Source organism: Salmo salar, chromosome 23 (assembly GCF_965601325.2).
Source record: "Salmo salar chromosome 23, fSalSal1, whole genome shotgun sequence".
Lineage (NCBI taxonomy): Eukaryota > Metazoa > Chordata > Actinopteri > Salmoniformes > Salmonidae > Salmo > Salmo salar.
This window is the reverse complement of record NC_138313.1, coordinates 23,045,970-23,061,062: the sequence shown is the minus strand read 5'-3', so window position 1 is coordinate 23,061,062 and position 15,093 is coordinate 23,045,970. Positions and strand designations below refer to the sequence as shown.

The window sequence follows — 15,093 nt, the reverse complement described above, 5'->3', positions numbered from 1 at the left end:
AACAGTAGCTAGTGCTTTCACTGCTGCCCACACAGCTGCCCAGACATTACTGCTGCTGTATTATTCTTCTCTCTGGGCAAGCTAACTGTACTGCTGGGGATGACTATTATAGGGCTGATCACCTTTTATTTAAAGTTGGGCAGGGAGAGTTGTAGCTTGCAGCTGTGTCATCGTTTAACCATTAAACCATAGTGGCCACCTCCTGTTTGATTCCAGTTCCATCGTTGACTTTGTTCTTCTCATTAATGTCTGACCACTGGGACTTTGACTGAGCCAGCAGCACAGGAGATTCTGTCTTAGTTGTGTTCTTATCCATAGAGGATGTTGGTGAGGATCCTGGTTCTGCTCTACCTGGCGGGGGCACCAGCCCTAGCACAAACCCTCTGCCAGCCTAGTAAGTTACTCAGATTGATCTAAAGAAGACGCTTATGTCCTCACAATTTCTACCTGTTTTATTGGTTTTGTGTTTGGTTGGTTGTCATTCTTTAGTTTATATTAGTGTTACAAAACGTTTTGTTTACAACTTCTTATTGTGTCCCTGAATGTTTCTTTTAGCTAGTTCGCCAAATATCTATAGTTTAACGTAGGGAGAGAGAGACTGTGCAATACTTGTCAGCTGATCAGAGTTTTCTCGAGGAAGAAGTTCACGTGAATGAGTATGGTTATAATGAGTATTTTCATGATTCAAATGGTCTTTGATGTTGTTCTGTTGTTTATGCATTGTCATGTACTACATAGAGGTTTCTAGTTCAACAGTGAATGTTTGAGTGGACACACGGTAAATACTGTATGGTTGTACAGATAGTTCTTTATCAGGACGGTTTGAAGAACATTTTGTGAGGGATGTCCTATTTACTGTTTGTTTCATTGTACTGTTTCTTTTTTTTGTTTGACTATTTGTATCTATCGACCCATGTGATTCAAGCTCACATGTTTGTGTCCTCTAAAAGAAAGTGTGTTCTTGTACGCTCAGTGTTTCATGGTGAATCCAAAGATTATTCAAATGTGTTTAAGACGGGGGTGAGAATCACTCATCAAGATAAGTCTTATTCTGTCTGTAGATGCATCAAATGGCTACAGAGTGCGAATCAGCATCAAAACTGCTTTGGGAAATCAGGCTGTACGTACCATGCTTACAAGTGTTCTCTCACATCATGGGTCCTATATGAAAAGTTTTAAATACAACATTTAGAACTACATTGTGCTGGGTGATGAAATGTCCTTTTTTTGTCTGCAGTATGAATGGAATGAGAATGAAATGTTCCTTTTCCGAGCAACTATGGCCTTTACTATGAGGAGGTACTACAAAACAGAAACTTACAAGTAAGAAAATCTACAGTTCCCTAAAAACTTGTGCCATATATTTAAACTGAAATAAAAGCACAGTGTAGTACAGCATAATGTTTTTTCACTTCCGGCAAAGATTAATTTCCAGCGTTCCTGTGTGCATATTTTATGACTTCTGTTCAAGTCAATAAAAATGTATTCCTGGTGTGTTGGTGTAATGCTGACAACATGGCATTTATGGCATTATGATGTTTGTGGGACTTTTCCAGTGTCGACAACATTATCGTGTGTAATCAGACTCTGAGGGTGTCCTTCTGGTTTGTGGTGACATCACCAGACAACTCCACCATGCTTATTCCTAAGGCAGATGTGGAGAAAGCTGTGAGGTAATTTCTTGGTCTACTTTGAAAGGAAAATATCCTGGTATACACCTGTAGATGAACTGAACTCTGAAGTAGAAAGGTGAACGTAAACAGCCACCTGAGTATCTGATGGATAAAACAGAAAATAGATATTATGCTTACAATCTGAACCACAAGGCAAGTGGTATTTACACAGATTCAGAGACCAGTAAAAGGTGAGATTTACCAATTGGACCTAAAGTAACCCATTCTATGTCCAACAGCATGTCAAGGCATCGCATCAACAACGCCTTCCTCCTGACAGATAGGACCCTGGAGTTTCTGGGCATCCCCCCCACACTGGCAGGGCCAGTCAACCCTGACACCCCTCCCTGGCTCATCGTGTTTGGAGTGGTCATAGGGGCTGTGTGTGCAGGAATCATCGTCCTGCTCGTATCCTCTCTGCTTCAAAAGAGACGGTGAGTCCACCCTTTGACAATACTTCTGTCTCTCTGTTGATAATGCTGTGTTTTGTTATTGAACTATGGCTCATTCTAACCTAGGAAAGATAAAGGGATGATGGAGGATGGACAGGATGAAGAGGACAGGCAGATGAAAGGAGTGGACAATGGCAACGTCCTGGACGGCATCTACAACAAAGGATTCACAGATGACAATCGCTTCACAACGCTGTAAAGGCTTCCCCTGTAAAATGCTACCAAGCAAGCACAGGATGGGCCAAGAGACATTAAAAACGATTACAAATAGACTTTTATGCACTGTGTCTACAGTTTAAAACTGCATTTGCTGTTTATTTTGGTTGTGTTTAAAACGATTTTGTGTCCAATAGAAATAAATGGTAAATAATGTATTGTGTCATTTTGGAGTCACTTTTATTGTAAATATGAATAGAATATGTTTTTAAACACTTCTACATTAATGTGGATGCTACCATTTCTATTGGGCACAAAATAATCTGAAAGACAACCAAAACAAACAGAAAATGCATTCAACAAGTTTGTAAAGTCACAAGCTTGATCTAATCATTGCATGCTAGGAATATGGGACCAAAAACTTAACTTTGGACTACTTTTAATAATACACATACGTATAAGTGAATTTGTCCCAATACTTTTGGTCCCCTAAAATGGGGGCGACTATGTACAAAAAGTGCTGTAATTTCTAAATGGATCACCCAAAAGTGATGGAAATACCCACAAATTAAAGCTGACTGCACTTTAACCTCATAGTCATTGTATCATTTCAAATCCAAAGTGCTGGAGTACAGAACCAAAACAACCACAAATGTGTCACTGTGCCAATACCTTTGGAGCTCACTGTAAGTAAAAACTGCTTTTGAGATAGGCTATAGCGAACACAACACCTTTCAGTTCTGTTTTATCCATGGCTTTAGTTAAGCATTTCTGCAAACCGAGTAGGTGGCATCTGGTCAACAATTTTAATGTATATTTCAAATGGTCAAATAATAGAATCCCTTAATAAACAGTGGTCTTGTTCATTTAGAAATCATGAGTACTTCTTCTCAATCACAAATCTGAAAATAATGAAAATGTAGCAACAGAGAGGCACAAATATATCTGAGAGGGAGGCGAACCACCATGATAATTGATTTGCATGTAACTAATAAATGATTGATGTAATGTCCTCGGTAGCTCCAGCATCTAGTTAAGTGTTAACCACCTATTCAAGTGTTTTACTGCTTTGTTTTGCACAATGTGATCAAATGAAGAAGAACACCAGAACAGATGGGTTTAAATGTCGAATATGTACATTTCCAGTCACTGTTTTAAAGAGCACCCATTTTGATTTTATATTGTTTGTTATGAAAATCTATTGTGTGAATCTGAGGAAATACAAACAAACAAACTGTAATTTAGATACGTCTCTTCCTTGGCTATTGTGGAATCTCTATTCCAACCTCTCTAGTCTGTTGAGATTAAAACAGGTTAAACGTCATTAAGGACTACCTCTTTATTCAGCCACAGCACATGGAGAATGATTAAAGGGAAAGGGGGATACCTAGTAAGTTGTACAACTGAATGCCTTCAACTGAAATGTGTCTTCTGCATTTAACTCAACCCCTCTGAATCAGAGAGGTGGGGGGGGCTGCCATAAATCGACATCCACGTCTTCGGTCTCCGGGGAACAGTGGGTTAACTGCCTTGCTCAGCGGCAGAACGACAGATTTTTACCTTGTCATGGACACACAATTACACATGCATATGTGGTAGATGCGGTGTCAAATGTAAGACGATTTGAATTTTACACGCTGTTCTAAACCAGTTCCTCAGTAATAATTAAATGGCTAAATGGGTGGCTCTTATCTTCCTTAAATATCTCTGATGGGTAGGTCTTCTACCAGTTCCAGCTCTGGTAGTGGAACACACAAGGTCCTTTTATTTATTTTGATCAAATGTAGCATCAGCAACTCTAATGCAGCTGGCCTACAAACTCAAGTGTGCTGCTCAAGTGCCTTTGATCCCTCTCTAGAAAGGACAACATGTTACAAAGGGAAAGCTTCTGTGATTCATTGATTTGAGAACACCACAACAACCACACTGGAAATTGACAGTATAAGCTAGCTAGTCCTACAATTTTGATGATTCAATACATTTGAGGATTGTTATTAGCATTTCACTAATATATAGTTGAAAATGTAATTTCTTAACTCAGGAAATAGCTAGCTATGTCTAAAAGTTTGTTGTTTTTGACCTGGGTAAATTGAAAAGCTAGCTAACTAGATATATATCTAACATTACATTTTAGTCATTTAGCAGACGCTCTTATCCAGAGCGACTTACAGTAGTGAATGCATACATTTCATACATTTTTTCTCCGTACTGTTCCCCCGTGGGAATTGAACCCACAACCCTGGCATTGCAAACACCATGCTCTACCAACTGAGCCACACGGGACCATTAGATAGCCACGTAGCTAACTAGCTATGTTCAATAAAGTTAAAGAGAAAGAACACTGACAAATATCATACCTAGCTAAAACCAGAGCAGAAAAAGAAGACTGTCACAGCTAAAGTAGTGTCTAGCTAACTGTCATGTGTTTTGGTCTGTTTCTGTACCTGTCATCCTCCATCTCATCTGCTTTGTTTTTGTTTTCTCCCTATCTCAGATTAAACTCTTTGGCCCTTCTGGGTAGATACCCATGTGGACCCACCACTTCAAAGGCAATGTGGGAGTTTCCTGATCAAAAATCTTGAAATTGATTGATGAGTTGCAAGCTAGTGATGGCTTTAGGCTTTGTTCTTCTCTAAATCCTCTCCAATTCTTACACAAATTACATTTCAGCCATGTCTTTTCAGATTTCTAATAATATCACGTCTTTCCCTACAGGGGAGTGGTGTTGGATGCAAGAGGAGAGAAAATCTAACTGTACCAAGAAACAATGGACATACTCACTTCTCTACATGACCAGGGGATCCAGATTGGAGTGGCATCACGGTTAGTTCACACAGGGATCAACTGCATGCTATTTTATTTTATAATCTGATTAAATATCTATGTAAAACTTGTTTAGACAATGGCAATTTCTGTTATTAGCCTCTAGATTGGTAATTCTTTGAAATAACATGCCAGCATTGTAAATTATTTAAATGTTCCTTCTATTCCCCAGCACAGGGGAGGTGGATGGAGCCAATCAGCTGTTGTCCCTCTTCAATCTCAACCAATACATATCCTTCAAGGAAATATATCCATGGTCAAAGGTCCCTTACTTCAAAAAGTACGTATCTAAACTTGAGATTATACGACCACTGCCACCTGTCCTGAACGATTCTTCTGTCTTCAACACGAATACTGTTAGTTGTAGAATGGAAGTGTGTGTTTGTGTGTTTCAAATCAAATCACATTTTATTAGGCACGTGCTTCATAAACAACAGGTGTAGACTAACAGTGATGTCATGACGTTGGCCTGTGGGTAAGGTTTATGACCCCCCCATAAATACCTTTCTCCCTTCCCCTCTCTTTCTGACCCTACTGAAGGACTTGAATGGCCTGTGTTAAATATAGAGAGTCTGGGAACATCAAACAAATGGGGAAAAGGAACCATATTTTGGTAATAAAACCAGTTGGAAATATGCTTGGGAACGTAATGAGTATGGATGTCAGTTCGGTTGTCATCTGAGACATTATGACTGATGACAGGACGACATAAACTGTACCTGAGAAAGTATACACCCTCTAGTTATCAGAGTAACATGGAATTGTTATGCAATTGAAATGTTTGATATTGAAATTGTTTGTTAGGAGATTAAATGTAATTTTAGCTTCCAAATGAGAGAATTGGGTTTTCATAAGGAAAGTGCCCTGCTTGATCAGTGGCCCACCCCTGTGAAGAGACAGGGGTTATAAACGATGAAACACATCCTTCCCCCTCTCCACTATATAAGCCTTTGACGAAAAGATAACCATGGTTCCAGTACGTGAGGTCTGCAGCCTCTACGTTAGAAGGACACACGTCAAGTACAGAACTAAGCCAACCTCGGCGTGAGCTTTGGTGGTGAATGGTATGAACTTTGATCTTATTCACTACAGAAGTGATACTTCCTAGCCATTGAGTTAGCAGCGGCCGCTGTAGACGGGGGCTAGGAAAGGACGGACGACGGATCCAGTCTAACAGACAGACAAAGATACCACCACGTATCCAATTTACCACCAGAGACATTCTTCAGAGGACAGGAAGATCTGTTGGCTAACCCGGCCAGCATCTACGACCAATCTACCGAAGCGCAGCTCAGAGTAAATGTTTATTGCATTTTCCTTTTCCAAATGGGCGGTAATTTAGAATGCATAAGATAATGTATTTACGATAGCATAGCTGCTGTTTCTTTGTTCCTAAGTCTTCCCGCTCTTTCATTCAAGCCCAACCCCCTTTCCTTTGTGTAACCAGCCATCATGTATGACATCATTTGTATTCGGTGTATTTGTAATTCTGTGTGATTAGTTTAGGTATTTAGTAAATAAATAATTAAACCCAATTTTGTATTGCTGATTCAACTTGCTAGCCAGGGTTCGTGAAGATAGCCAAGAATTTATAACTTTCATTATGAGACTGAAAATAAGATAAGGGTTAATATTGACTGCTATCGATGTAAAATATGACTAAGTATTTTAAGAGTTTATTCGGAAGATAACGGCTCTATAAACGTTCTTCCGTGGTGCCCCGACTTTCTAGTTAATTACATTTACATGATTAGCTTAATCAGGTAATATTAATTACAGAGAAAGGATTTTATAGGTTAGCATGTCATATCACCTAATCCTGCATAGCCAAAGACACGACAGTGAAATCTTTACTTATGGGCCCTTCCCAACAATGCAGAGAGAGAGAAAATAGAGAAAAGTCATAACACGTCATAATAAAAGTAATAATAAATACCCAATGAGTAATGATAACTTGGCTATATAGACACAGGGTACTAGTACCGGGTCGATGTGCAGGGGTACATGGTAATTGAGGTAGATATGTACATAGAACTAGGAATAAAGTGACAAGGCAACAGAATAGATAATAAACAGTAGCAGCAGGGTATATGATGAGTCAAGAGTTAGTGCAGAAAGGGTCAATGCACATAGTCCGGTTAGCTATTTTGGTTAACTATTTAGCTAACTATTTAGCAGTCTTATGGCTTGGGGTTAGAAGCTGTTCAGGGTTCTGTTGGTTCCAGACTTGGTGCATCGGTACTGCTTGCCGTGCGGTAGCAGAGAGAACCGTCTATGACTTGGGTGGCGAGGGTCAGCGTGGCTGATATGTTGTTGCCTACCCTCATCACCTGGAGGCGGCCCATCAGTTAGTCCAGGATCTAGTTGCAGAGGGAGATGTTCAGTCCCAGGGTCCTTAGCTTAGTGATGAGCTTGGATGGTACTATGGTGTTGAATGCTGAACTGTAGTCAATGAACAACATTCTCACATATGTGTTCCTCTTGTCCAGGTGGGAGAGGGCAGTGTGGAGTGCAATACAAATTGTGTTATCTGTGGATCTGTTCGGGGTGGTGTGTGAATTGAGTGGGTCCAGGGTATCTGGGATGATGGTGTTGATGTGAGACACGGCCAGCCTTTCAAAGTGTTTCATGGCTACAGATGTGAGTGCTACAGGGCTATAGTCATTTAGACAGATTACCTTGGTGTTCTTGGGCACAGGGACTATGGTGGTCTGCTTAAAACATGTAGGTATAACAGACTGGGTCAGAGAGAGGTTGAAAAATGTCAGTGAAGACACTTGCCATTGGTCAGTGCATGCTCTGAGTATGCGTCCTGGTAATCCGTCTGTTCTTGTGAATGTTGACCTGTTTAAAAGGTCTTACTCACATCGGCTACGGAGAACGTGATCACATAGTTGTCCGGAACGGCTGTTGCTCTTATATCATGCTTGCCTCAAAGCTGCCATACAAGGCATTTAGCTCATCTGGTAGGCTCGGGTTACTGGTAAGCTCACAGCTGGGTTTCCCTTTGTAATCCATAATAGTTTGCTAGCCCTGCCACATCCGAGGAGCATCAGAGCCAGGGTAGTAGGATTCGTTTTTAGTCCTGTATTTTTGCTTTTCCTGTTTGATGGCTCGTCGGAGGTCGTAGTGGGAGGATAGAGTTACGGTCAGATTTGCCAAATGGAGGGAGAAAGAGCTTTGTAACCGTTTGTGTGTGTGGAGTAAATGTGATCTAGAGTTTAGTCTCCTCTAGTTGCACATGTGACATGCTTGCAGAAATGAGGTAAAAACAATTTCAGTTTCCATGCATTAAAATCACCGGCCACTAGGAGCCCCTCCTCTGGGTGAGCCTTTTATTGTTTGCTTATGTCCTATACAGTTTGTTGAGTGCGGTCTTAGTGCCAGCATCGATTTGTGGTGATAAATAGATATATAATATAGATGAAAACTCTCTTGTTAAATACACTGAACAAGAATATAAAGGCAACATGTAAAGTGTTGGTCCCATGTTTCAGCTAAAATAAAATATCCCAGAAATTGTCCATACTGCACAAAAAGCTTATTTCTCCAATGTTGCGCACACATGTGTTTACATCCCTGTTAGTGAGCATTTCTCCTTCGCTAAGATAATCCACCTGACATGTGTGGCATATCAAGAAGCTAATTAAACAGCATGATCATTACACAGGTGCACCTTTGAGCTGGGGACAATAAAAGACCACTAAAATGGGCAGTTTTGTCACACAACACAATGTCACAGATGTCTCAAGTTGAGGGAGCGTGCAATTGGCATGTTGACTGCAGGAATGTCCACCAGAGCTGTTGCCAGATAATTTAATGTTCATTTCTCTACCATAAGCTGCCTCCAACATAATTTAAAAGAATTTGGCAGTATGTCCAACTGGCAGACCACGTGTATGATGTCATGTGGGCGAGCGGTTTGCTAATGTCAACGTTGTGAACGGAGTGCCACATGGTGGTGGTGGGGTTATGGTATGGGTAGGCATAAGCTACAGACAACGAACACAATTGCATTTTATCTATGGCAATTTGAATTCACAGAGATACCGTGATGAGATCCTGAGGCCCATTGTCGTGCCTGTCATCTGCCGCCATCACCTCATGTTTCAGCATGATAATGCACGGCCCCATGTCGCAAGGATCTATACACAATTTCTGGAAGCTAAAAATTTCCCAGTTCTTCCATGGCCTGGATACTCACCAAACATGTCACCCATTGAGCATGTTTGGGATGTTCTGGATCAACGTTTATGACAGCGTGTTCCAGTTTCCACCGATATCCAACAACTTCGTACAGCCATTGAAGAGGAGTGGGACAACATTCCACAGCCCACAATCAGCAGCCTGATCCACTCTTTGCGAAGGAGATGTGGGGTGGTCACATCAGATACTGACTGGTTTTCTGATCCACGCCCCTACATTTTTTTTAAGGTATCTGTGACCAATAGATGCATATCTGCATTCCCAGTCATGTGAAATCCAAAGATTAGGGCCTAATTTATTTACTTCAATTGACTGATTTCCTTATATGAACTGTAACTCACTAAAATCTTTAAAATGTTTGCATTTATATTTTTGTCCAGTATATTATGGTCTACAGCTTATCATGACGGAATCTAACTCATGCGAGCAGAACCTTGAGACTTCCTTATTAGATATCGAGCACCAGCTGAAAGACATACCCCTCCCCCCTATCCTTACCCGACACTGCCGTACAGTCTTGACGATGCATAGAAAAACTAGCTAGATGTATATTATCCATGTCCTTGTTCAGCCACGAATCAGAGAAACATAGGATATTACAGTTCAGGTCCCATTGATAGAATAGTCTCAAACAGAGCTTGTCAAATTTGTTCTCCAGCGATTGTACTGTACGTTCGCCAATAGAACGGAGGATAGAGGCAGATTATTTATACGCCAACATAGTTTCGATAGGGTGCCCACACGCTGGCCTCTCTTACGCCGCCTTTTCCTTTTCCGAGTCTCGAGGTTTAGTTCCTGGTCCGGGGTGTGCAATATTTCCTGCGTCGCTGACTCAAGAAGAAATCTTCATTCAAATCGAGGTTAGTGACAGCTGTCCAGAAGCGGTTTTGGGTCATAGGAAACGATGGCAGAAACATTATGTACAAAAAAGTTAGGATCGGCGACATTCTTTCATGTTTGTGTTTATGCTTGGGTAACTGGCCGTCAAAGTGTGTTTGTAGTGGAACACACTGTCATTGTGTATTTGTTCAGGCTCCAGGCAGACAGTGGATTCAAGTTTCAGTGAGATGACTTTCTTTGATGCTGAACATAGGAACATCAAAGACGTCATTCGACTAGGTACTTTACACCTCCATAAAGTATATAAACTCAAACCAATTTATGAAGTCCACTCTAACTTCCAAAGTCATTAAAATACATACACAACAGAGAAAAGATATCAATGATCTCAAAATTATAATATACAATGAGAGTGTCATGACAGCTGTTTTGGAGTATAGCAACTTAGCAAGTGTTACGAACTGGCTCGTAGCCTGTAACAAAAAGGGAGACAACGTGGAGATATATTTTTATTAAATAAAGTCAGCTAAACTCAGCAAAAAAAGAAACGTCCTCTCACTGTCAACTGCGTTTATTTTCAGAACTTAACATGTGTAAATATTTGTATGGACATAACAAGATTCAACAACTGAGACATAAACTGAACAAGTTCCACAGACATGTGACTAATAGAAATGGAACAATGTGTCCCTGAACAAAGGGGGGGTCAAAATCAAAAGTAACAGTTAGTGTCTGGTGTGGCCACCAGCTGCATTAAGTACTGCAGTGCATCTCCTCCTCATGGACTGCACCAGATTTGCCAGTTCTTGCTGTGAGATGTTACCCCACTCTTCCACCAAGGCACCTGCAAGTTCCCGGACATTTCTTGGGGGAATGGCCCTAGCTCTCACCCTCCGATCCAACAGGTCCCAGACGTGCTCAATGGGATTGAGATCTGGGCTCTTCGCTGGCCAAGGTAGAACACTGACATTCCTGTCTTGCAGGAAACCACGCACAGAACGAGCAGAATGGCTGATGGCATTGCCATGCTTGAGGGTCATGTCAGAATGAGCCTGCAGGAAGAGGACCACATGAGGGAGGAGGATGTCTTCCCTGTAACACACAGCGTTGAAATTGCCTGCAATGACAACAAGCTCAGTCCGATGATGCTGTGACACACCGCCCCAGACCATGACGGACCCTTCACCTCCAAATCGATCCCGCTCCAGAGTACAGGCCTCGGTGTAACGCTCATTCCTTCGACGATTAACGAGAATCCGACCATCACCCCTGGTGAGACAAAACCGAGACTTGTCAGTATAGAGCACTTTTTGCCAGTCCTGTCTGGTCCAGCGAAGGTGGGTTTGTACCTGTCCCACAGGTTTGATGTTCAGATGTATCGATCCTGTGCAGGTATTGTTACACGTGGTCTGCTACTGCGAGGATGATCAGCTGTCCATCCTGTCTCCCTGTAGCACTGTCTTAGGTGTCTCATAGTACGGACATTGCAATTTATTGCCCTGGCCACATCTACTGGGTTCTGCAAAGCCACTTTTGTGAGTCAAAACATACTCAACCCGCCAAAACCGCAGCTTCAGAGACTTCACTTTTCGTTTGCTAATGTACTTGGCTATTCGATCAGGGATTGTGTCCTTAAATTGCTCTAGCATAATCAGATCACACAGCCCCTGGAAAGTCGTAACTGCAGAGGCAGAACACCAGCGATAAATCTGTGAAGATAACTCTCGCAATATGAGTCTGTTTTTCAGCCCTTTTTAAAGTTCTAAATCATTGGCGGTAAGCCTCAGGAACCAATTCGTAAATCTGTAGCACAGCCATTTTAACCTTAGCATAGCTGAGACTGTCGGCTACACCAAGAGCTGAATATGCTTCCTGCGCTTTACCAGTCAATACACACTGCAACATTAAAGTGAGATCAGAATTAGGCCAACTCCTAGTGTCAGCAACACACTCAAACAACGAAAATACGTTTTAGGGTCCTTCTCATTAAATTTTGTCAACAGCTGTAAGTTTCCAACAATATAATATGTGTCCGGGGCACGACCGAGAGACCCCTAGCTAAATCAGGGTCACCTTCCCTAAGCAAACTCTCCCCTGAGAGCTTTCCTTCTCTAACCAATTCTAGCCGCTCTTGTTACAGCTTGATTTTAGCACGCTCCAAATCCTGTTTAAATTCCTTTTCATGCTTAACACAATCAGCATGCTCCAAATCCTGTTTAAGTTCCAATTCCTTTCCATGCTTAACACGATCATGCTCTAGCTATAACAGCTGATAAAAAAAAGACTACTAGGGCTAACAGATGGAGCGGCCAATGTAGCGAAGTGGGGAGATGACTGGGGAGGTGGCGATTCCTCAGCAGATTCTGCCCCAGTGATACCTACGAGTATGCCAATCTCCATCAGATTGGCCTTCAATATCAACCTAACATCATTTTTTGACGTATATCACTAATTTCAACCTGGTAGTGTTCAGTAACCTTCAACAGCTGTTCTTTAGTACATAATTCTAACAGTTCCTCTGGTGGAACGCGAATGAACTCGTCTACATTAGACGCCATAGTCACAAGTAACTGCAATAAAAGATTTTGCTCTGGCCCTCTGCTGAGCACACCAGACCGAACCACAACAAGAGAAGCACCAATCAAACTGGGCACCACAGGAGAGAGATGAGATATATCAGGAGCTTCTCCAAATCCTACAATAACGCAACCCTAGTCTTGGTGTGGATTTGTGGTGCCCAACGTATTCCAAAGTGGAACATGTCGCTAAGCCTAACAGGGGAAAAGACAGGCTATAGCTCCGGGTCGCAAATAGCACTACCCTACCCAAATCTGCCACTGAGGTACACAGGTGATTGAACTGACCTCCTCGGACCGGTGTTCCAACAGCGAGTAGAGCAAGAGCTTCCAGCCTAGGCAGGGGCCTGGAAACTAACTAATGTTACTCTTTCCAACGCAGCATACAACCAACTAACCACCGCAGTGGCAAGTTTACCAAACAAACAAAGGCAACCAACCCTGGGCCTACCAAACAGCGCAACTCAAAGAAAGTTGTAACGAGATGCAAACAAAGCACCTACAGTGTTTATCAAACACTGACTTCACGTTTTCTCCCAAACAAAATACTCATACCAGTTAGCCTAACGACACTAGTATTAGTCCTACTTACATACTTTCCAAGCCTGTTTGATGACATCTTCGGACAACCAAAATTACTGATACATCTCTAAGGCACTATACCGAACACTTATAAGACTAGGCAGTGAATATCAACCAAAGCGCATCCCAATTAGCATTAAACCATCATAATGCAACAAAATACTATACGCCAAAATGTCTAGCATCCAACCTTATGAACCCGGACGAGCCCCCACTTGTTACACACCGGCTTGTAGCCCGTGACAAAGAGGGAGACAAACATTTTCATGAAATAAAGTAAACTATATCCGAGTAATAATGGAATGTGTACTCAGTAGTGTGAGTGGATGCGTGCACAGATGGTGATAATGAGGGTTGTTGAGAGACACCAAAACAAATGAACATAAAGAAGCCTCCAAATGCCACAACCAAAAATAACAGTGTGTCTACATGAAGAGAGTAATGTATGGGGGAAAGGTGTATTTATCCCTGGAACACACCTGGGCCCAGGTGTGTCCCATTTCGCTGACGACCCTCCCGGCTCCGCCCACCGACAAGAGCAAAGAGAAAGAATTTGGCAGACAGAGTGGGAGGGTCGTCACACAAGTATGTTGCATAAACCGTTCACTCCCAAAGGAGATAACAAGACAAGTAACTTTACTTGAATTTACCCTCAGGTATGCAGTGTGTTCTGGTTCCTAAAGGAGTGACTATGAGACTAGTGGTTGAAGAGATTCTACAGTTCTCCCAGGGTGCAAAATGAGTACTTGAGGACAGAGTTGATGCATTAATGCAATACATAGACTTGACCTCTGTGGGCAGTGTTGCACTGCCACAAACCTAAATATCAGCACTTCACTGTTTTCAACATTACTACACTTTTTATGTGTATAACCAGATTGGTTCAGATTGGCCAGAGCCATGCAATATATGTGTTTTATACTGTATAAAACACAACTGTACATAGTCATGGTAATAATTTCCCTCATATTTTGTCATCTCTTTGTCATTAGTTTGGTATTAATGTAAATACTCAACTCGTCCTTTCTTTCATTTACTGTTAGGACCATTCTCGAATTGGGCCCTAGACTATTCATTCACAGTTTTCTTTTATTCCTCTTTCTCGTTGCCATCTCTGTTCTTCTTGTAAGCCCCGGGTCAATCTCCACACCTCATTTTTCACCCCAAAGAGCAATAGATTGTTTGTCAAATTTCTCAAGTTCAAATCGAATTCTCATTAAGATAGTTGGTTGATTAAGATTTAATTTCCCCTGGTTAGCCTGGTGGGACGAACAAACAGCAGTTTGGCCAAGGCCCCAGGTCTCTGCTAAATGTAGTCATCACACAGTAATCGAAAAATTCTGAAAGCAATTAGTTTTTGCAATAGTAGTACAAATGAGCCGTACAGTGTTATCTCAATCTCAATATCTTTTGGGGGAAATATTGATTGGTGGTCATATGAATCATTCTTTAGTTAAATTATGAATAGTATAGTAAACAGTACGATTGCGTGCGTAAGCTTACCCAATTCCATGTCAGTTTTTAAAGAAAGAGCAAGATTGTGCAGTTCCATGGATTGCAAAGATGAAATTCGTAATAGATCAGTCAATAAACAGGTTTATAGCTGAACTATCTAGGAAAACTATCACATGGGAAATAACGTGGCACAACAGACATCTTCTTTAACACCAACCATTTAATCACTACAAATTCTGAAATAATGACAGTGTTTCTCATAAAGGGACACTTTTGTGGTCTGTGTGAAATCCTCCACTCAATAATCACCACATTGCGGAGGATGATATT

General features: G+C 41.5%; 1 protein-coding gene and 1 pseudogene across 1 annotated transcript; both read left to right on the top strand.

The window, feature by feature from the left end:
* Positions 1-254: 254 nt before the first annotated feature.
* tmm27 (Collectrin) lies at positions 255-3,605 on the top strand. Its single transcript, NM_001139840.1, is given in 6 exon segments — positions 255-394; positions 1,062-1,120; positions 1,238-1,323; positions 1,557-1,673; positions 1,913-2,107; positions 2,192-3,605. Coding segments are annotated over 6 exon segments (663 nt in total). The 5' UTR covers positions 255-321; the 3' UTR covers positions 2,325-3,605.
* Positions 3,606-4,082: 477 nt separating this feature from the next.
* On the top strand, positions 4,083-14,050 carry LOC106584202 (magnesium-dependent phosphatase 1-like; annotated as a pseudogene).
* The last annotated feature ends 1,043 nt before the right edge of the window (positions 14,051-15,093 follow it).